This window comes from Hakea prostrata, chromosome 1 (assembly GCF_041222555.1).
Source record: "Hakea prostrata isolate BN-2017 chromosome 1, UWA_Hpros_2, whole genome shotgun sequence".
Lineage (NCBI taxonomy): Eukaryota > Viridiplantae > Streptophyta > Magnoliopsida > Proteales > Proteaceae > Hakea > Hakea prostrata.
In genome coordinates this window covers 10,988,310-11,011,944 of record NC_142600.1, presented here as the reverse complement: position 1 = coordinate 11,011,944, position 23,635 = coordinate 10,988,310, and the positions used below count along the sequence as shown (strand labels likewise).

General features: G+C 38.2%; 3 protein-coding genes across 4 annotated transcripts; 1 reads left to right on the top strand and 2 right to left on the bottom strand.

The window, feature by feature from the left end:
• Positions 1-2,570: 2,570 nt before the first annotated feature.
• On the bottom strand, positions 2,571-9,862 carry LOC149027443 (uncharacterized). 2 transcript variants are annotated; one of them, XM_089162604.1, is made up of 2 exons: positions 7,966-9,862; positions 2,571-3,187 (listed from the first exon to the last, which is right to left on the bottom strand). In XM_089162604.1, the coding sequence occupies exon 1, from the start codon at positions 9,667-9,669 to the stop codon at positions 7,975-7,977; it is 1,695 nt and encodes a 564-aa protein (XP_089018730.1). In that variant the 5' UTR covers positions 9,670-9,862; the 3' UTR covers positions 2,571-3,187; positions 7,966-7,974. The 2 variants fall into 2 exon arrangements, with proteins under 2 accessions (XP_089018730.1, XP_089018723.1); XM_089162597.1 differs by lacking the exon at positions 2,571-3,187 and adding an exon at positions 3,194-3,590.
• Positions 9,863-10,252: 390 nt separating this feature from the next.
• On the top strand, positions 10,253-15,605 carry LOC149027442 (cytochrome C oxidase assembly factor). Its single transcript, XM_089162593.1, has 4 exons — positions 10,253-10,384; positions 11,124-11,216; positions 11,883-11,987; positions 14,096-15,605. Exons 2-4 carry the CDS (start codon positions 11,148-11,150, stop codon positions 14,135-14,137), a joined length of 216 nt encoding a protein of 71 aa, XP_089018719.1. The 5' UTR covers positions 10,253-10,384; positions 11,124-11,147; the 3' UTR covers positions 14,138-15,605.
• A 2,692-nt stretch (positions 15,606-18,297) lies between these two features.
• Positions 18,298-22,580, bottom strand: LOC149027441 (F-box family protein). Its single transcript, XM_089162589.1, has one exon. The coding sequence runs from the start codon at positions 22,235-22,237 to the stop codon at positions 21,131-21,133; it is 1,107 nt and encodes a 368-aa protein (XP_089018715.1). The 5' UTR covers positions 22,238-22,580; the 3' UTR covers positions 18,298-21,130.
• Between the last annotated feature and the right edge of the window lie 1,055 nt (positions 22,581-23,635).

Below are 23,635 nucleotides of genomic sequence, written 5' to 3'. Positions count from 1 at the left end.
TGCAAATTTTGCACAAAAAAATAATTATATCAAAATTAGGATTTTGAGTTTTATGCCGTTTCTACATACCGCTAGGTTGTTTAGGAAGTAATATAGCCACATTCCATGAATATTTGCATGTTTTAGGAGCAAAAAAAAGGGGCGAAGAAGAGGATGTGGATTTCCTTAGTATCAAATACACAACACTAGTAGGATAATTTAAATTCCATGAATTTTTGTATATTATTGTATAATGCTTCTCCTCATTTTTAAGGTACATGACATTTTTTAGATTCAATGTTAAAGATCTTTCCTCTTTATTCAAAATCACTTTCATCATATCCATTCGGTACCCACGCTTGAAATTAACATATACATTGGAGACCGAAGTATATGTTCCTAAAGATTTTTGGTCTCTTGAGAATCTGGAGCGCTTCACTGGCTTTTAAAGGTTGAAAAAGGAAAAGAAAAGAAAAAAAATTACAAAATTATTGAAATGAGATATAAAGTTTGATCCATCATGCCATAAAGTGGTTACACCAAATATTAAAACGTTTTTCAAGAAGCTGAATGCATTTTGAGAAAACATGGAAAGAGAGGATTCGAATAATTTGTGGGGTCCTCATTCTCTCTAGCTACGAGAAAGCCAAAACATGGAAAGAGAAGAAAACTAGGCAGCTAGAACGGGGAGAAGTTAGGTTTGAAATTAAAGTTGGTTTTGATGTTGCCAACCCCTCCAATTAAAGTGACACTGCATGTTACTCAAAAGAAAGTTGAGCAAAAATTTCCATCTTTTGTGCCACAATATTCTAAGCAGTATTTGAATTTGACTTGCTGAGTTATAGAACTGCAAGCAAGATACATACGTTTCTTCCCAGAATGAAAACAGACACTGCCACTTTCATGGCCGTGTCGTCTTGAAAACTCGATCTACAAGTTCACATGGTAAGTAAATTTTGACGAGAATAGTATTCACAGACATTTGATTAATTTGGCCACGCTAGCTAATGCCATATATATAATCAAATCAAATAGACTTATAGACTGCCAGCAAGTGCCAATTAGTGGCAGCCCAGTTCCATACAGAGAAGATAGACACTGGACCCATTGACGTTATCTTTTGACATTGTAGTGTTTTGTTTTCTTGCAGGAAACTAGATTTAATGCTTCACTACATATTCAAATTTATCTTCTTCAAACTCTTTTCATTTGTTCTTTCGTTGAAACTTCAGAATTCCATCTTTTGCTTTTGCAATGTGTGTAACAGCTACAAAAAGAGGGGATCGGAGGGCAGTTGAGAGTATCTTCGTCTGGTTTTACTTTTCATTTCTGTTGTGTGTCTCCTTGATTGTATTCATTCAAATATTCAATTGCAATTTGTTCGATCGAGATCGAGTTTTTATTTGTTTCTTAAGAGTCAGTCATAAGAGAGCCAGGAATAATTAAGAGTGACACATTCGAATTCCATTTTGTTAATTAAATGTTTAAAAGTGGATATTAATTATGTTAAGCACAACAGTGAACGTAGAGACAGATAAAAACCATAAGCCAGACCTGTCAAGGCTCATGGAAAAAGAAAGGAAGAAAAATGACCAAGGGGCCGGCGTCTAGAGTCTCTAGACACTGAGACCGTGAGACGTAAGGAAGAATAATTAATTAAAAAAGAAAGAAAGGAAGAATAATATACGTGCGCAAGTTGCATGGTGGTGGACCTTGTTTTAGTCCTGCACAGACACTCATGCCATACATTTAGGTCCGTCCGATCAAAATTTGAATCAAAATTTAATTTAGATGGAAATTAAAAACTGAACCAGAATTTTGGATTCGGGAATCCAAAATTTCGCTTAACCTTTATGCTGATTTAGTGAAGCAATTTCAACGGTGATGGATACCGCCACAAGGAAGGAAAAAAGTGGGATAGCATAATACTTGGAATATGCTGCGAACCGTAGTCATCATAATACTTCGAATATGCTGCGATTGTGAACCGTTGTCCTTGTTTTACATGCTCCTGCGCGCGCGGTGGCGCGTCTTCAAATTCAAAAGCATTTGTTTTCTTTGATTGATTGAGATATTGATTGATTGAATGATTGATGTCCAATTCTCTCATTTCCCACTGTAAGTAGATAAGTGGGCCCTGCTGCTTTCTTGATTGATGTCTCATATATGTTCGTGGCACTGGCACCTAGGATTATAGGATGATATTATTTGATAATTTAAAAAAATAAAGATTATCTCACCGCTTTAAAATTTATTAATGTATAAAACATCTAATAGTGTGTTTTTTTTTTAACAAATGCACTTTTATACATATAGAAAAATTGGCGATGGGGATATTACATATGTCGCCGAAGTGACGTTCTTAACTACTCCACTATCCTTCCATTGGCAAAATAGTGTGTTAATAAAGCGGTAAAAGCCTAACCTCCTCAGGGAGATCCTAGATTTCTATTCATCCGACGACATTAATATACTGTACATCCCCACCCTATATAAAAAACTTCTATTAAAAAAAAATCTAATCAAAGATAAATAAATTACATAGTTAATAAACAATAGGAATTGAAAAAGATGATCATTCATTGAATATATGAATGGATCGAAGCATACTGAAAAAGAAAAAGATGGATTTTTTTCTTTCTTTTTCGGTAAACTGAAGAAGATTGACTTGAGGCTGGCAATTTGAATGAGTCTGTCATGCACCTTTTCTTTTTCTGAATGGATGAGAACAGAGATACAAACGGCACAGGGCCAGCAATTTTGAGGACATGTCACGTGAAGGAAGCCCTATCTTCCCCAGATTTCATTTGTCTTGTTATCAACAACATGAAGTCCCAATCCAAACCCGTGCTGGTCCTGTATACTTACAGGCTACTGTACAAAGTTACTGCTCTCTTCCGTTCTAATAAAACTGTTCCCTCAATCAGGAAAAACAACACAAGAGTATGGGCTGCGTCAGGGCGGAAATTTTCAATTTTCTAACAGGCAATTTGCAGGTCATAAGTGGTATCTTTTTTCGATTCACTAAACTCATTAAAAAAGAAAAAGAAAAAGAAGAAGAAAAGAGTATCACTCCACACTTTCGCTGCGGTGGGGAAGGGGAGAATGGAGATACACGATGCACATCGATAGTCAATGAGCAGATAACGTCAATACGTCCATTTTCTTTTCCTCATCTTGGCGGTGGTTCAAATTGGGCCTTCTAAGTCTGCTTGAGAAAAGATAAAATAAGAGAGGATATAACTGTGTTCATGCACCATATCTCATACGCGGGCAGTAATTATTGTGTTTTTTTTTTTGGAGAAGAATGAAGAATCAATCCTCCTTCATTCGTAGACTCGAAAGGATTTAATAACATAACAAATTTCAATGCAACACTGTCAGCAGTCGTTCAGAATACTACTAAGCATCTAATGAAACTAAATTATGTACCACTCCCAATAAATAAAGAATCAGTTCCTTCAAGTTTTGGTCCCCGGACTTCTCTGGAGTATCGTCCAACTAATGTAGAGTATATACAAAGGGTGAGGGTGAAGATAAAGACAATGGGTTCCTTATTTGGCAGCACTTAACTACTAAGTTGGGGACTAATCAGCAGATCATCATATCACCTGCAAAATTAAGACAACCATCACGAATAAACTAGAGGAATTAATCTAGGCACAGCATTAACAAAGTTCTCTTTCCTGAAGAAGTGCAGCAAGTGAAACAGCCGATTAAGTTCGGGCAGTCAAAACATCTGAACCCCCCAGCACCCACCCGCAGTAGGAAAACTCTCAACATATCGTTGAGACCTCATGAGATATCTCTATTTATCCATTTAGGAATATGAGACGATGTGCTTAGGTCCACTATAGGTTTTTTTTTTTGAGATAATTATTTTCAAATACTCTTTTTATAAGATTTATTCTATGAGTTCTCTAATGTTTGACTAGGGAATGAAGTCATCATACCAAAACAACACCATGTTTGGTTGTAAATGAATAGAAAGAGACTTTAATTTAATATTCTAATATGATTATTAATTCGTTTAAAAATTACACTAACCAACTCATTTAGTTGAAATTGATTATTTATATATTGCCATGAAAAATGCCATAAGAGATGGACATATTAAAAAAGCTATATACTGGACTTGATGTATGAGTATATGATGTGTATAATAGGCCATTTTAAAGTCTTACTTCAGCGTAGTAATTTCCCAGTTGGGGGTCCGAAATGGGACTCATGTCTAGTTGTCGATACTATTTTCTTTCACAAGTCACCAGCGTATACAGAAGGGTTGAAATAAGCTGGACAGCAACTTTCAGCCCCAGTTGACCCCTAATATCCTTCAAAGTTGGAGCCTCGAGTTAGGGGTTTGGGGAGAGGGGGATCCAACCAACACAGCGAGATCTCGATCCAATTCTCTTTTTTGAGTGGGTGACATGGGCTTGATGTGGTACCATAACCAGTTTAGCCATTTCTCTTTCTTTCTTCTTCTTCCTTCTTTTTTTTTTGCCTTAATGTAAAACTGGTCACACCATGAGTGGGACTACTACTTAAGTCGTCATTCAATATTTAATAAGAGAATTGGGACTACCTCTAAAGTATCTTTACGTTATTGGAACTGCTGTTTCAATATTTAATAAGAGCGGGGAGCCGAACAAGGAAATGATTTGATTAACTAAACAAGCATGGTTGTTAACTTAGCAATATGAAGCAGCATGAGGTGAGAGGTTTAGGTTGACCAGGAAGCTCAACCATCTAAACCTTCCCCCCTTCTCACTTTGCCCAGTTTTAAGTTTCTCTTTTTGTTTTGTGTTCTACCCTCAAAAAAACTTAACTATTCTTTTTGTTCTGTGTTCTATTCTATCCCAATTCTGAGATCCATTTGAAGGTCCATTGCTACTGCAGGAGTTGTCATTTGGTTACTAGAAGTGTGTTTTGTTGCTAGTTCATCAGTTTTTGGGCTGGAGAAGAAAGAATACACACTGGAGTCCAACTTTTCTGGTGTTTCTTGCTGAAAACTTCAAGACCTCAAAACTGCATATCCATCCGTCTACTGTCTAGGATTTTCAATGCCTTTTGAGATTTTAATTCTGGGCTTTAACATTCTATTTCCCTGACCAGTTGATGTCTCAGTATGCAGCAATTGGTTTTGGATGAAATCTAGAAGAGGTGTTTCCATGTTTTATTTAAGTCTTATTTGAAGTTGTAATTCCAATAGAAAAGCTATAGTTACTGTTCACATGAACAATAACCGTGGCATAGTAACTCCAGTCCTAATTAAGTCCTGGTCTCCATTGTAGTCTGACACTTATGCCAGCCAATTTGGCTATATATATTGATGTAATTGCCCATTAGAGATCCAAGTGTCCCATTTTATATCTATTAACGAAGCTTCAAGATTGTTGAAAATTCTCAAAGTTCAAGGATTAATTCAAGCTTTCCACAGGCTGTTCTTCAATAACAGTTAGTTCTTTCTCGTTTACTCCTCTAACTTCCAATCCCCAGTAACCCCCTTTCTTTCTATTTTCGTTTTCTTTAAAACCTATCTCCAGTACTCATTAATCATCAGAATCCATTAGAAATCCATCCCATAGCCTGTAGATATCATTCCCTTCTTCCAATCAAGGGTGTACATCAAAATACCATCCAAAATCCAAAGGTTTTAAACCCCTTTCTTGAATTTTTGTAATCCCCAAGAAACCCAAATTCCAAACTTAAATCTCCCCCTATCGAACCATTAGTACAGTCCCAAACATTAGGGATCACTCCTATATAACCCCATCCATCCATACATACCACTACTATAAATCTCTCCATAGCTATCCAACCACCACAACCTAAGTTCTTATGTATCACAATCAACTATTCAAAATCCTGAAACCCTAGCCCTTAATTTTTAGTTGAGAAAAGTTAGCCCCTACTTGAACCTTTTCAATCTAAGGCTATGGGGTCAAGCAAAAAGATGCAGGATGAGATCTCAGGGTCCGAATAAGGTTGAATGCTTGAAGAGATGGGTAAGGGAATTTAAAAAAGACGGTTCAGTTCTAATGATCAGAAGTGGGTTTCTCAGACTACAGAAGTTTTTAGAGTTGTGTGTGTTTGGGTGAATTTCTTGCTAGTCATGATCTTGAAATCCGTTGAATGAATGGGTGTGAAACTTGGATTGAACCTGACTGCAGGTGACTGAGAATGACCTCAACATACTTGGGGGGAGTCCAATGGATGGATTCTTGTTGATCTGGTTTCATGTTTTTTGGTTCTTGATAATTTCATGTCAAGAAGGGTAGCTTATTTTGGGATTTTTAGCAGTCTGATGTGGCTACAACTTGGAGTGTGGGGGATAATATACGCAGGCAGTGGGCTGAATCTGGAAGTATCCTAATGGTGAATCTGGACTGTTGGTTTAACTTCTAAGGAAATTGGGTTTTCAGAAAGAAAAAAGAAAGAAAGAAGAGGGATGAGAATGGATGAATCTCTTTACCAAATGCCAGTCTTCTCAAGGCAGCAAAACTTCTACAGTAGATCAACTCCGAAGGCTGACTCCACGGTCAACTAATGAACTAGGAGTTCAAGCACCTTGCACCCACCCTCTTTGTGGACTTAAGCCACCAGGGAAACCACCACTTGGACTTTAAACACCAAGCACAATCAGCTACCTGGACTTTAGCTAACAGAAATCTGGACTTTAAGCAACAAATTACACTCTTTCACAGGGAAGGTAGGCAGCAGCCTGATTTGCTTAATGCAAAAATCATTTACTCATGTCTGATTTCATTCTCCCAAGATGGGCGTCATTAACTAGGAGGCTTTAACACCCAATTAAGAGGTCCTAATAAACAAGAAAAATTAACTCTATTTAAAAACAAGCCACCACCAAGTCTTGGAAGGTGTGATTACTAATTACATGACTGAAGCCAAAATCATGATAATTAGTTCAATCTTCTAGTGCACTGTTACACAATGGAGATTGTAATTTTCCAGTACTAAATTAAGCCATGTGGCTTTTATGCGGGCAGATGACCTTAAAAATAGAAATCATTAATTAAATGGCCCAAAACATAACCCTAGGCTGTCCATCAAGATAAAAGCTCACTTTGGTGCTGATCTGCGTCAACACCTTAAAACCTCCACAGACCAACCAGCCATTGAAATCACTTCTTTTTTAAATCGAATTCTCTTCTCAACATAAGGAAGCTCAATGCAAAGTTGCAGCCTTGTTTGACCACTATAAACCCCAGATTCCTCATTACTCTTTTCAAAACCCTAAACCCTAACCCCAATTGCTGCAGATCAATTCCACACATTCCACCATTACAAGTTCATGTCATGTAACCTTCATCGACAGACTCTTTTACATCAACATAACCTAAACCTACCATCAATCCTAAGTCCTACCAAACACAAAACTTAAATTGATTAAAAAAAAAACAACCTAATTTTGACCTAGAGCAAAACATATAAATTCATGGCAGGCCATGATTGTAGGCTTCTAGTTGGATACCTCTGATCCAGAACTACATTAAAAGGTTGACACTCCTAAAAAAGTATGCGGGAATCAAGAAAGGACCTGATTTCTATGCATCTCCTATTCTTTTGTTGAGATAATAGACAATAAGGTACCTGCAGATGCAAATGTAGTTGATGTATTCCCATACATAACAAGGCGAATCCTCATCCCATAGAAACTTACTACTAAAGGAAAATCAAGTAAAGAAAGAGCAGATTTAAAACCTAGGACCTGCTAACCAGCTGAAGCAGAAAAGAAACACAGGAACTGCCAAGCAACTGAAGCAAAAACAGAAATACAAACATAACAAATTTAGAAAGGAAACCAACGTAAAGAATCTCTAAGTTTGTTTATGAGGAAAAATATATAAGGAGATGACACAGCATCACAGACACCACAATATCTCACTTCTAGATCAACAAAATTGTTAAAAAGGGTAAAGGAGACAGACATTATCATGAACTGGGAAAGTGAAGCAACTTTAATACCTGTGAGGTTCACAAATGATTTCCAGAGGGCCCACTTTCATATACAGAAGCTTGCAAGGGAACTGAAGGAGATTGGATGGAAGCATCAGAGAATGATCTCAACACCTTGGAACAGTTCATCTGCAGACAAGGTAGTCCTGGGGCTGAAGCCTGACTTTCAAGAGGCAAATCTTCATAACGGAATACAAACTTACAATCGGGAAATGCTTTAAAGGTTGACTTCCTCTTGCTGTACTTTCTTAAATACCGATCAGACTCACTGCATACTTTATTTTTCAGCATAGAAGAATCCCCCTTACATGAGATTTGGCTCATGTTTCCAACATTATTATACTCCCATTCATTCTTCTTCTGGGAAGACTGGGATCCAGATTCAGTACTGTTGTTGCCCCCACTAGACTTAACAAATTTATTGGAACAGCTTGCCTCGTCTTCCTTAATAGGCAATTTGACTTTATCATCTTTACAATCCAGTTTATTAAGGGGACCTGCTTTCAACACTTCCTTAGAACTTGCAATTACATTATCTTCACCATAGTCTTTACATTGCTTCACCTGAGACTTAGAATCTTTTTCCACCTTCGTATTTTCCCCCAAAGCAACCAAGTTAGTAGAAGAATCATGATCCGATGGGGCAATGCGTACTGAAGGTTCTGAAATAGCTTTATCAGGGTTTTCAAATAATTTGTTCTCAGTGCAAACTTCAAGCTTTCCACAAACACTAGGACTTCCAGGATCAGAGGCGTTCGCTAATGAATTCCCATTACAGTGCCATAGTCTTGGAGAATGAGAGCTGTCTGAATTTAATGAGCACAAGTTCTTGGCAATCCTTGGCGAGCTGTTGATTGCCCGATGCAACCGGAGTGCCAATTCTGCATCGTCAATGATCGAAGCACAACTTGCAGGAGAATCCTTCACTTTCTTCTCCTCTCTTGCAGCTACGACAGCCAAACTCAGTGCACTTCTAGCCAGCTCCGCGGCCCTGCTTGCTGCAACTGCTTTTGTGAAGGCCTTCTCTCTGGCCAAAGTTGCAGCAGCAATCTTCTTCTCGGCAGTCGAATTCGCATCCTTCACGACATCATCCAATAATTTGGAAGAAGCCTCAGGAGCAGATACCCTAGAATTCTCCACCGAACAAGCATCTGACAATATCTTGTCTCTACTAGGGTTTCTACTCATACAAGCCACGTTTGAATTAGCCAGGGGTCTTGGAACCCAACAATCAATGCAAGTAAAAGAAACCGAACCCGAATTGGAGCATGGAGAATACCCAGGATACTTCAAAATGCAAGCTTTGTGAATCCTTCGATCACACTCGCGGCAACCCACACTGTCTTCAGAAACTCCCACAAAACAGTAAGAACAAATTTTTGCGGATTCTACACCATCAAAGCATTTCTTGCAAAGAAGTACAAGACGCCACTCACTATCTAGCGTTAGGAGCTTATCTTTCCCCCCCTTATTCATTCGAGCACCACAGGCATGGCAATCGGAGATACTCGGCAATTCTTGGGTCCTTTTACGTAATCGAACAGACGAAGCGGACAAAGCAGAGCCCGCAGATGAAAGTCCATTCTGCATCAGACTAACAAGTAGCCTCTTACGTGGAGGAAGAGACGAACGAGCATCAATACCGCTGCCGGCAGCTGACGCTGCTGCCGCCGAACCTGACATACTGGCTCCTACTTCTACTTCCTCCACCATTGACGAGAAATAATTAAGCAAAGGTGGAGGGCTGTGGACAATTAGGGTTCCACACAGAGCGAGAAGTCAGTTCTAAGGTTTTGACATAGGTGAAAGCGTTTCCCCATTGATGATCTAGGGTTCATTGGCGATCCAGGTGAAAGCGGAGTTCACGATCTCAGCAATGCCGCAATTGTCAATTGTGGAAATGTTTCTTGGGGGCAGAAATGGAATAGAAATGTATACTTTGCCCGTTCTGGTTTTGTATATTTTGGAAATGGACCGGATCACATGTGAATCGCTGACTCGGTCTATTGTTCTTCGCACCAACTTGGTTTTTCGCACATTTGAGAACCAGTTCCACGAAATCCGGGTGAAAAAATGGCTTTCTGAAAAGAAACAAGGGGCACAGATGGAATTCTATATAAAAACATAACAGAACCGTCATAATACGAAAGGAGAAGCCCATATCCGATATTCCTCCTCTGCAACTCCTCGTCTCTCAAGTCGTTGGATTGCACGACTATCTCTTTACGTAATTCTGTTCCTTGACTTCGCCTTTCGATTAATAAATTTTCCCTCTTGCCGCTTTGGTGTGGGTAACCAAAAAAAAAAAAAAAAAAAAAAAAAAACTCTCAACTTCGGGCAGCCTCTTCATCTCGTCTTCTCCCTTTCACTGTCGGCGATCCTCTGTTCTGCCGTCTCTCTACAGCCTCCTTATTCGATTATCTCAAAGGTAACATATTCTTTCTCATGATCCTTTTAATTGGATTTAGGTTTTATTAATCCTACGATCGGTTGAAACTAAAAGCTTGAGCCTCCTCGAACTTGAAACCATTAATTTCTATCTGGTCAGCCCCCCCGCCCGCACCTTCGAAGATAAAAATCTGATCAGTCTACGTTAATCAGGTGCCTGAAAATGGATGTCCAGTGAATATCATTTCATTTAGAAAAGAAAATCAAAGAGAGTAGAAATACGACTTTCTGTCTCAGAGGATAAGAAAAAATACCCTTGGCTTCTCAGTAAGACCAGTTGTCATTTCTGTGGGCAAATTCTCGATGCTGGAAAAACCACTTGGGAGTGATCAACGTGGGTAGTGAACATAAAAATTTCCCGGGTAAGGTTGGTCACATATACGTTGCTCTTGTCATCACTATACCTTGAAGAGACAGCCTTCTGCTCTTCAAATCCATTTCAACTATCTTCACTCTGTTGTTAAAGAAAAAAACCTTAAATTCTTACTGCCTGACCATGATTCCCCCCCCCCCCCCTTTTTATTAAGTCTTTATATCTATATTGAATTGATTGCAGCTCCCGTTAAATCCAGAAAATTATTTTGAAATCATAATTAGAAACATGTATTATATATGAACCAAAACTGTGTAAACCAGAACAGAATATATTAAAAGCTGATCATGGTTCACAGATAAGTCTCGGAATTGAAAGAACTGAATCAGCTGTGTTGGTTTTGCAGAAAGTTAGAGAGAAAAGACACACCATGGCCAAGGCTTGCAAGGGCCTCGCTATGGAACTTGTCAAGTGTCTCAGTGAAAGTGACTGTGTCAAGGTAATCCATCTGTTTTTCTCTGTGGTTTGTGTCTTGATTCTTGTTTTCTCCTTTCTTATTGTGGTTTGGTGGTGGGGTGGTGTTGGGGTCTTTGAGGAGTTTCATCAACTAATATGATTGTATGATGATTGTCTCTGCGTTGCTCTTTTATTATTTGTTACTAGGTGTCCCTTAGACTCATCTGGTTTATCTTCTGTTTGCCTTTTTTTTCTTTCTTCAAGACTTTATTGTCTACCTACTTTATTCCAATCTGTGAAACAACCTGTTCGTTTGCTGCTTCACCATTGTGGCCTCTAGGTCACAGTGAATCTGTTGCACACCTTCAGTTCTTTAGAGGGATTTTAATTTTGTCTTTCTTATTCAATCTGGCAAAATTTGACAATTCGGTTATCATTGATTGGATATCTCATTGCTTTATCTTGTTCTGTGTGCTCTAAACTGGGAATGAATTATGAATATACCAAGTAGAATAGGACGGGAAATTAGGAATATAAATGAGCTTTAGGTTTTATGGCTTAAAATGTTATTAAAATGTTCTTTGCTTTGTGAAATGATTGTTGAATTTTGTTAGTTCAATACTCATTGTAACTCCTCCCAATATGATTTTTTTTTGTTCTTTGTTTCTCCTCATCTTGAAAATTTACTACATTGTTTACCTGTATTCAGGTCCAGAACCGGTCATACAGGGAATGTGCTGGAGAAAAGCCCCCAACTATATCAAGCGAGTGTGTGGGTCTGAGAGAAACATTTTTCAATTGCAAGAGAGGCCAGGCATGTTCAATTATTTATTTTCCTTTTTATTTTATATTTTGTAAGCTGAGAACTATATATTCATGCTTTTTAGCTGTTCAACTTGTTCTCCTCCTTTTCCCTGTAACTTTCACTTGTATATTTTATTATCACAATAGGCAAGGAGTCAAATTATATTGGCATTTTAATCTTGAGCCTTCTCAGAGGGACAGACTCATTTTGCTGATGCGCTGTCCATTACATTCATATATTACTTGCTTATACATTTGCTGTACTTTGGGAAAGTCTCCTTATCTCCCCAGATAACTAACATTGTACTAAAGAACTTGTAATCAAAATTAAAAGATAATTACAGAAATAGTAAAGAACAAGAAAAATATAATTACACAAATTTTGGTTAGTCTATTTACCATAAAGTATCCACATTCTATTTGTCATTAGGTTTCAGTAAATAGGATTGATATTGTTCTGTCGGAGCAAATGGTCCGCTGAAACAGATGACTACTCAACACTTGTTTATGTGTATAACCTATAACTTTCAGCCTGGTTCACACGGTAGGATACGATGGTTCTTCTTCAAGGCTTCTTTTCTTTTTTTTCAGCCTGTCACCAACCTTCTACTTAAAAAGTGGCAATTTAATTCTAGACGTTTAAGGTGCATTATTATTAGAACTTGAAAACTAAGGCTCTAGTGTTATCTGGTATTATTTTGAATAACTGCTTGGAGGACAGTTATGGCTGAGTTTCACGAATAGTTTGTCTTGTTAATTTGTCTTACTTCCTTAAAAATTAATTATGGCTATGAGTTGTACAAATCATTTGTCTCGGGACTCTTGTCTTACTTCTTTAGTAATTTATCTTTGAAGTAGACTTTAACGCTTTGAAATCATTCATCAAAAGTATACAACTCATTTGGCCTAAATTTTTGTAAGTCTTTTACATCCTTAAACTTAAAATTATGCAATCTTTAAGGTTATTTTTGTAGAGTCATATATTGGATTTCCTGCTGATTCGGCAGGGATTTCACATCACAGCTGCAATATGGTATGTCAGGTTTTTAGTTGCACCTGGGAGATCCCCTTTACCCTCCTCTTTGTCAACAAATATCAAGATCAAGGAAAGTGATGGAGAAGGTAGGTTGAAAAAAGATGGGGGAGGAGAAGAGGATATTGTAGAATGTTGTGTTGCGAGTCTCTTCAAACCCCTTTAACATGTATTAATTTATTTATATAGTATTTATTAGTTCAATATTTAATTTGTTTCAAGTTACCATTGTAAGAGAATTAGAGTTAGAATTGGAGTTGCAAGTTCTTATATCTGTTTCATTGTCTTATAAGGAGTCTTGTTATTCCCCTGATATTATCATGTGGAATCCAACTACAGAAAGAGTGAACTGAGTCAACATTTGAGTTTTGTCTGTGAGAGAGTCGCTTGTTTGACATCTTTCCCCTTCCCCGTGCAGTATTCCCATCTTTCAATAGGCTAGTCAGCAAGTGGCTTTTCGATATTATTCTTCCCAGAATTAGTTCCCTTATTCATAGACCATAATCCACTTGACATTTCATGCACCATGGCACCATATGCTATTTTTTATTTGGGGGGGGGGGGGGGGGGGGGGATTACAGTTGTGGGATTCTGATTGTCAGCTGATGTGAGTTGATTTATTTAGGTGTTGGAAGGTTATTGCCCCCCCCGTCCCTGTGGGACTCTGCTTGTGCGAAAGCCTTAGTACCAGGTTTGCCCTTTTTTGCTTTTAGGGTTATTCGGGCTGGGGATTGGTTAGTAACAACTGGTCAGAATTGAACATCTAAGACCTCAAATGCTGGGTGTCTTGCTTGTATGAACGGAGTTCTATATAGTTTCTGTGCCCTACATACCAACCAAGAATTATAGTGTGTACTAGCTGGCAAGAAATGAGCTTTTCTTCATAACAGGCAATTAGGGTGGACATATTATGACCTCCAGTAGGCTTATATTGCTATAAACTGGAGGGGAAAAATATTCAGTATCTTCTCTTGTGGTTTTTGGACGGGTAGCACCAAATTGTAGTGAATGTTTGACCTTATTTTGCTTCATTCCAATTCATGTTTATTGGTTTTTTGAATTTTGAATCTCTTCTACTTCTTCAGGTTGACATGAGATCTCGGATTCGTGGAAACAAGGGCTACTAGATGGTCTGACATTTGTTATGCCATGCCTTGATTTTGTATAGCTTCCATTGCTACTACTTTGTTTTTTTGGGTAAAATAATTAATTTACTACTACACTGATCATACTAAACTGTTTTTTGTATTATTGCTGATAAGTATGTAGAGCCAAGTTGAATTTTCCCATGCTCAACATTCACAAACTCTAAATTTTTCATGTTTTATCCCGCGGTTAAACTATTGTTGATTTTTTTTTTATTGAATTACAACCTTATTTGATCAGGGAGGCATTATCTCATGGATTGTGGTCTACTTGACTTTGAATTGTTTTCCTGACTTCTGTTTGATTTAATTTAATATCTTTCTATTTAAGTGTTAAATCTTGTGTAAGCCTAGATTGCCTGGTGACAATTTGTTTTCGATGGCTAAAGATAGCTGTCAGATTGTAGTAGTGGCACAGAAATTGTTTAGCCAACTCCATTTGATTGGGAAGCCGGGTTAATTGATTTGAGCTGTCCTGTGATGCATAAGTTTCTAAACATATTTGAAGAGACTGTATGAGCAGCTTTAGATCATATATTGTTGGACAACCAATTTACTCATGATACGGCAATGTTCTTTTAGGAACCTTTAAACATGCTATTGAACAAACCAATTTACTCATTATCTTGCATATGATAATACAGGGAAATGTAATTATGCCCTACTTAAGAGACATTTTCAATGACCTTGCAGTTCATGATCCACACTTGGTAATATGTGAGTGGTAGTCCTGGTGATGGGGGATTTCTCATAAAGTTTTGTTTGCTGCCGGCATTGGTATTTTCTGAGTCATTGAATCTTAAAATTATCACTGTTGCGATTGATATTTTGCTCTCTTGAGTCTCTTTGTTCTTTGGCTTGATGTTTGCTTTGCCTTGGAAGTAGTGTTTAAGAATCACACTTTGAGGGTTCAAGTTCGAGCTGCACCTGCCACTGTTTGTTCTCTGATCTGCTGCCCTAAAATCGCCTTCTATCACACTTTTCTTGAATAATCTGTTCACTATTTGCCCTTGGTCTATCTTTTGGCACATTTTCCTGGGCCAGCTCAGCCAACAAAGGGTCAACGTGGTGGGCGGTGGGCCACCATTCATCTAACGAATCTGTACGTACGTGTTTTTTATTCTCTCATGTTTCTGATCCTTGTCATAGTTGGTAAGACTTGCAATTGTTGCGTTGCATCAACGAAGAATGACCATTGAGTTCAAGATTCTGAATTTCTTCATACTATAAGTTCGAAGTTCAAATCTCCTATAAGTTTAAAGTTCTAATCTCTTCGGAATCAGGGTGAAGCCCCGACTATGTATAAAATATTCCCCCCTTTATGTGAGGCTACCAAGATCACACCCGATTTTGACCTGCTCGTCTACTTAACAGACCTTTTCATGTTTCTGTGGATAGGTTAGCATCTTATGGAATATAAGATTTGGGAGACAAGAACTTTCATGTTTCTATGGATAGGTTAGCATCTTATGGAATATAAGATTTGGGAGATTAGATTACATTAGATTTGGCCTGTTTGTTACTTGAGTTTGGAGATTTAAAAAATTTAGAGATTTCAAATCTATGGAGTCATGGTTCATAAAATTAACTGTTTGGTTACCTTGAATTTTTGTAATGAAATCTATAAGGGCATGTTTGGTTACATGAGTCTGGAGATTTCAAATATCTATAGATTTCAAATCTATCGAGTTATAATTTGTAAAATTAGATGTTCGGTTGTGGAATGAAATCTGTGGATTCATCCTAAAAAACTATTTGATTGACGTGATTTTTGTGAATGTGCAAATGTATAGTTTTTTTAAATCTCTGGATTTCACCTCTTACCCATAAATCTATATATTCACGTTTTTAGTATAAAAAGGTGAATCTCTATATTTCATGAATCTAAAGATTTTTACAACCAAACGGGTATAATTCTCAGATTCATGAATTCAAAGATTTGAAATCTCTGGATTCATGTAACCAAACAAGTCCTAAATTCATCTTGAAAGTGAATCCCTAAGTTTCATGAATCCAAAAATTTACACAACCAAACGGGCATAAATCTCCCATTTGTGAATCTAGAGATTTCAAATCTCTAGAATAGGCCTTTTCAGATTTTATTGATATACACTCAACTTTCTTCTATGCAATTCATGCTCTCAATTCAGATAAAATGCATCTTACTTGACAATACGCCACTCTTACCATTTAGTAGTGGGAGATTATATGTTAGCATCGTGGGAAGCCTCTCTCAATAATATATATTGAATTTGATAAAACCTCATAATACATATAGTAAAGTTTGCGCACCAGAGTTATACAAGAAACCATTCTAGCCATAAAATCATTTTTTTTTGTATGTATTTGTATGTATTTATAGACTATTGGTAGACTGGGACATGTATTATTTACGTGTCAAGCACTAGAGTCTATGAAGAGCTGAGACAGACAGCGTTAACAAAAAACAGAGACTTTATAAAACGGGTTTTTCGGTTTGTTTCGGTGCAAAAGGAATTGTTTTTTGAGGGGTAAAGAAACTTATACTGTTGGTTGGTAAGTGGAATTAAGACATGTCATCCATCTTCCCTTTCTCTAACTGAATTATAAGGAGATTGTTTTTCTCATATTATACATGAGCATATATCATAAATCGAGCAAATTTCTATTATTCCTTTCTACTTTTTTTTGGTAAATATTATTCCTTTCTACTAAAGCTCTATTTATTAAAATTTCCTTACTCAAAAGTTTTACACTGATTCCCCAAGAATCTAAACTCTCACCTCTCTCTTTCTCCCCTTATTTTTGTATATTCTCAAATTTTTTTCTTCCTTCTTCTTTTGGTAACCATATCTTCTCAAAATTATGCCTAGAAGAATTTGAAGGTCAAAAACCATAGTACTGGGTATCCATAGACCATAATCTGAGGTCATTAGGACAAGCCGGCAAAACTGGAAGACATAAAATTGAAGTCTCTAGCTCACATGTACTGTTCACTCAAACATAATTTTCTAAGGGCAAAATAAACCATTAAGAATTCAAGTGGAAAAGAGCATTCATATCCTTCTATTTATTTATTTTTAATCAAACTTTCATTAAGAAAGGGGACAAGAAAAGAAACTGAACATAACCTTAATAACCACTCAAAGGAACATGGCCAATACCTCGGGCTCTAAACCGTAGGCCTTCTGTGCTAGATGATCCGCAATACATTTGGATTGTCTAAAAACATAAATGGGTATAAATTTAATATTTTCAATTACATGTAATATAAAAAAACATCCATATCCTTCACATACATATGGTATACCACCATATCCTATTAAGATACCATATGTTACATTGCCGCATTGCTTTTCAATTGGAAAGATTCGGGTTTACTTATAAAAATTCCCACCAAGTTCTATGTTCCTCCTTTCATTTTCAACCATTTTATGTCAAAACAAATTTGGCCATGGAACTGTTATGAAAAAGTCTTCTCTAATGGTAACGGATGGCAACATTCATCCCTGAATAATGACAAGACTATGCACCAGTGATCATTAAGGATAAATTATCCATTGAATGCCTCATTGAAAGTGTGCACATACATGGTTACCGCTCATAGACATCAAGTTGAGAGTCTTGAGACTCCATGAGCCAGCATTCGTGATAGAAAAGGAAGCGGCCGTGGGAACTGTTGACTACCTATGTATGGTACTTGCTCGGTTGCTCCGAAAACAAACTTCGGAATTTGTAAAAATAGGACCCATGCTTAAAGAAAGTGGCCAATAAAGATTGATGAATGAATTACGGACCTACTGAAGATTAACGAATTCAGCACAATCCACTCTTCCCTGTCATTTACAAATCGGAAACTGCATCGTGTGATCCTTAATCTTATGTCCTGCAAGCAAATGGATAACAAGCCTAACGGAAATTGGAGAACACAGAGAACAGAAGACAGAGTCATGCAGTCAGCAAGGGAAACTGATCCATGACCAATCACACTGGTGGAGGATCGGACTTGAAAAGCCAATGGTGGGTTAATAAAGCTGTTAAATGCCCAATCTCCCACGGGAAGTCTTGGGTTCGCACACAAAAGAGGCGCATTAACATACACCAACCCAAACCGGGTATAAAAGCTCCTATTCCAAATAAAACAAAAACAAAGAAGAGGGACTTGGAAATCTTTGTAAGCCAGGAAAATGACTTTGGACTGACCAGTCATATGAACAGAACCACCAAAATGAACGATCCATGAAGTGGGAAGAGGTAGAAGTAAGCAAAGCTGACATACTTCAGTCCCGTCTACAGATTAATTTTTGCATTTATTGATGTAATGGACCTACTCATAGGCCAAAAAAGCACAAGTAATGTCAACACATAAGATTAGTAGTTAAATAGGGTGTTTGAATCAGACCAGGATACTTAACAGCTAGATGAATTCTGTTTGAGTTTTCTTGACCAACAAAAAGAATTCGGTTTGAGTTTACTGTATTGAGTCTTTTAGAGTAATTAAAACTCCTTTTATGATTAGGAAGTAGGAATTTTAAGACCTACATATTTTCTTTTTCTGGGTAGAAAGGCCTATATAAATATATATGTAATAAGTCCCAGCAATCAGAAATGATTGAATAAAGAATGTAAATTTTTTCTCAAAGTTTTGTTACTTCTGAGCAATCATACAGGATTGATATCCAGACCTGATTTCTTCTACACTTCTATTCTATTCTCCTAATTTCTTTCTCCCATGAACATCTTCAACTGTACAAGCTGCTGTTCCAGAAGGTCTTCAACAAACAACAATCTGAATCACCCACGATCTTGATTATTCTTCTTGTAAATCCTTAACCATAAATTCTAGCTTTTCCTCCATGTCAGGATACTGTCCACAAACCCTAAAACCTCACGTAACAATCCAACCATCGAAATACTATACAATATTTGGACTGAATCACCCTCAGACCTATGAGAACTCAATACAGGCGGCATCTCATTCTGACAATCACAAGCCCTAGAGTCTTCTCCATCTTCTTCCTTCCTGAAACTTGGCAACTGAACCCTAATTGGTGTTACTTCAATTCCAATAATATTCCACCATTCAAAGATCATCAAACCTTCACTGTTGGATTCCCTTACACTCAGTAATTGACCTAATCCTCCCATCAAGCCCTAGGTTTTGCTAAACCCCAACCCTAATTTTGACCTAATGAAATTTTTCTGTTCATAGCAGATCCTGGTTACTGGCTTCTAATTGGATTCCCACTAATCTAGAAGAGCACTGGATAGAGATGAGAAGAAGACTGAGCCATCCGAGAACTCAAAATGAGTTGTTATGCTGGCTTGTCGTTTATCTATATCAATAAATTGAAGTACAATCACAACAGAATAAGGAAATCCAGATACAATAGGAAGCTATAGACTATGCATGAGAAAACTCGGCAAACAAGTAATAAAAAAAGACTCTCATGACAGGGACGCTCCCACTTCGTGAGTGGTGTTGAACACTATTACAATGGTCCAAGAAGGGTACGCACAACACCCTATAGGACTGCTAAGAAATTACTTAATGAGTAAGGGGTTCATAGTAATTGCTTTCTTTCCATATGCCATTGAGTGAAGAAATCAGAAGTTACAGAAACCAAAAGCCAACAAAATCAAAGCAGCCTCCTGTAGAACAGAAAATATTACCACAACATACCGTCTTGGTAGCTTGGTAACAGCAGTGTTCAACACCACAAAAGAACCCTTGTTTTCAAATTGGATTAAACAATGAAATGAGTGTGAATAAGCCCCTCATGCTTTAAGTTGTGGCCACCATCTTCCTATCACCCATTGAATATGAAATTAACAGTAAATCATCACCACTTCCATGCCATCATCCAACATTGCAGTATTCTACTATAAGGTGTATGCAGTGCATGAGGCTCCTGCCACTGCATGGTCTGGAAGCAGGGTAAGTGTTTACAAAGCCTTAACCCAGCTTAGGCCATTCGACAATTTGAACCTGAGACAATCAGGTTGTAATGTAGCAACCTGTTATCTTACTCTGTCTACAGTAGCCACCATGTGAGCCTTGTGTGGAGCCCACTAGCTAATAACGCATTTCTAACCCCTCATTGGTCTGGTGTACATATTTCTTCTTACAATATCCATTTAAGAATCCTCCTCCTTGTCTTCATGATTTATGAACATAATAACTCCATCTTCTGTTCCTTATGGAGCAAACTTTACAGCCCATATTTTGCAAGTAAAGCTTCAGAGTCTGATCAGTCTCCAATCCCTAGAATGGTGTGGTTCAAATGCAAATAGCAAAAGAATACTCTAGATTACAACTCATCTCCATTATTAAGTATAGACTTGCGGTTTCCTGGCCATGAGCATGAATTGAGCAGGCACAATATCAGGTTGCCAACTCCTTATAGTTTAAGTGTAGTTCTAAACATAATATGAATTGGAAAAAGAAGATTAAATAGCTGGGAGAAGACCAGAATTCACATTATGTTGGTTTAAATAAAACTGCATAAAACAGAATGTATTACGCCATCACAGAAGAACACCTAGTATTGGGCTTTTTAAGGTTTAAAATGTTCAGCATCTCAACAAGCTGACATAATTCTATGGCTTTACATGGTATTCAAACCCATCGGTTAAGGTAGAATTATTTTCAAAGTGCCATTACAATCCCAAGTTTCAGTCCACCCTCATTATAGGTGTTTGATTCAAATTCAGTAGCATGGCCAGAATTAGATATACAAGTTAGCAGCAATTTTTTTTTGGGGGAAGTAAAACAAATTAGAAACAATAACATGTTAAACATCAAAGGATGAGCATTTCTGAATCAACATGAAATTGCATGCAGCTCTTTTGAATAAGTTAAATAGTCTTAATCCGTTAACGGATGACAGGATCCATGAAATATCATCAGAAACTATCAAATTGGGATCGATAAGAAAAGAAATTTGGCCGACATACCAGTATCAAGGCATGCGAAGATGAAACCCACGCACCCCATCACGACATGGCTGCAAGCCGAGCTTCAAACACAAATCCCCTTAGTAGGCCATCCCCATTCCCCGGAACCCCATCAATCCATTTCCACTCACCCTTCCCACCTTCGGAAGAACAATTCCACATTGCCAATTTCCCTACTCTTCTCGCAGAGAAACACACACGATCCCCACCTCCAAAAACCTTAAACTTACTGGACTCTTGAAAGCAGCGGAACATTTCTGCCGGCATTCGACCTGCCTCATCCCACTCCAACGTATCTAAATCCAACCTCAGAATCAAAATCGTCGAACACGAAGCATTCAACGAGAAAGACGACTTTAGACCACCCACCATCAGAATTCGATTCCCCGAAGCCCTAACAAGCCGAGGCCTCTTGAGTATATCAAACACGTCACCCCATTCGTGTCTCTCCAACCGATTCCAACCCTGCGACTTCACGAGCTCGGCAAGCGTGCAAGAGAACAGCTTCCACTGGCTCCGCCAAGGAGTTCCAACGTCGCATAGGGCGAAAACCGAGTCGGAGACCATAATCGGGCTTCGAGGCTTGGAAGCCAAATTGGAAGAGAATTTGAGCCATGACCCCGAGCCGGAGAAGTAGAGAGCAGCGAGTTCGGTAAGAACTAGGACACGGCCAGAGCTTCCAACCAGGACGGTGCCGTGGCGAGACCACGCGGAGCCCAGAGGAGGTAAGACTCTGAACTGGCGAGTCAAGGGATTGCATAGCACAAGAGATTTGCAGGAATCGGGAGAATCAGCCCAAAGGTAGACGAGTCCGAGAGAAGAAGCGACGGCGATGGGAGACCTGAAGGGGAGGAAGTCAAGGGGGAATCTGATCCAGTGGTTTTGGTCCGGGTCAAAAACCGGAAGAAGAGGTCGGGAAGACAAGTGGCGGCTGTGATGGTGGTGATGATGATGAGAAGAAGGGCGGAGAGCGATCAGACGCAGCGGTGGTCGGAGGGAGAGAAGATGAAGGAAGGACGGAGACGTTAGCGTCTGGTAGAAGAATTTACAGACAGAACGGCAGATCAAGATCTGATGGAGGGGAAGGTAGGAGAAGATCTGATGAATTGTGTCCGGCGGAAGGCAAAGAATCGACGGAGTTTCCATTCTTTTCGTCTTCTTCTTTTTCTTCTTCTTCTCAAGAGAGGTTGTCGGAAGGTGACCGGAGCTGAGCTGAATATCTCTGATTTGAAGCGGAACGCAGACGGAGAAACGTTGCAGAGTCTTCGGCCGGCCGGAATTCAGGAATTCCGGGAGCTTAGGGAACGGCGGCTCTTACATGTAACGGATTGGTCCTGAGCGAGGCGGGGACGCCTTGGGAGGGTTGTCTTCTTCTTCCGTCTTCGTCTCGTTGTCTATTCTTTCGAAGATCCTGCGGTCAGGATCTCATTGCAAAGCTGAACATGGGCCTTTTTGCTTTTCTTAATTTTATTTATTTATTTATTCTCTGCTGGGGACATCTTGCAGGCAGGCATCTCGGACCCTTGGATGTTTCTTTGTTTTTGATTTTTTAAGAAAATTACACGCCAAAATTAATGATCACCATTATTACATCAAAATTACATGCCATACATGCCATTCATATGCATAATTACATATTACTTACATTTAAATTCTACTATTAAATAATTAGTAAAATTATTTAAATATCTTTATTTTTATTTAACTCATTTAAATTTTGAATTTTAAAATACTCAAATGCCCTCTAGGCAGGAAAATGACAATAATACCCACAATTTAATACTAGTGAAGGGAGATCCCTTCACCCATCTTCTACCTACAACCCTTCCCCTTCCCTTGTCGGCAACCAACTGGCCCCATGTCGTTCCTCCAAATCCAACTCCTCTGCAAATTCCTAAGATTCAACCCCCGCAATTCTCTAGTAAATGATTGAACTCAAAGCCCATTCAAAGTGAATGCTTTGATCCATTGAATTCTCCCAACTGAGAGACTAGTGTTCAATCAAAATTTAAATCTCTATCTTATTTAATCTCAATGATTCAAAACCTTCTAAAATTTCAAATGCAATAATTTTTGAGTTTTTTTAGTAGTTGCACGCTTTAATGCCTTAAACTACAAATTGCACACTCTCAAAATTACAAGTTACACACTTTTAACACTCCATCAAATATGCTATTGATCTATGAGTAAAATAATCATATTACTCTCATTATAGGCAAATGACATAACTATTCCCATTAAAATCCTCCCACACTCAATCTTTAAGTCACCCACCTTCTACCTACATTTTGCTAGAAACCGCCACACTCCGTTAAAAATCTCTCTTCCCACTATCCCTTGCTAGAAATCTCTCAGATGCTAATGTCTTTACCTTTGTTGCCTTCAATTTTGTACAAAAGGGGAGGAAGAAGAAACTGAGACAAAAGCTGATAATCAAGTCCTAGATCCACCTGAAGAGTCCTTTTCCCTATAAAAGGTAACATATTCTAATTTCAGCTAATCAACTTCGATTCCAGACAGTAACCCATTGGCATCGGTAGGTGC

Excerpts from the sequence above, each read along its gene's own strand:
- LOC149027441 (XM_089162589.1), bottom strand. The coding sequence starts at position 22,237 with ATGGAAACTCCGTCGATTCTTTGCCTTCCGCCGGACACAATTCATCAG.
- LOC149027443 (XM_089162604.1), bottom strand. The coding sequence starts at position 9,669 with ATGGTGGAGGAAGTAGAAGTAGGAGCCAGTATGTCAGGTTCGGCGGCA.
- LOC149027442 (XM_089162593.1), top strand. The coding sequence starts at position 11,148 with ATGGCCAAGGCTTGCAAGGGCCTCGCTATGGAACTTGTCAAGTGTCTC. Across the intron at positions 11,217-11,882 it reads GTGAAAGTGACTGTGTCAAG|GTCCAGAACCGGTCATACAG; the intron begins GTAATCCATCTG and ends ACCTGTATTCAG. Across the intron at positions 11,988-14,095 it reads TCAATTGCAAGAGAGGCCAG|GTTGACATGAGATCTCGGAT; the intron begins GCATGTTCAATT and ends CTACTTCTTCAG.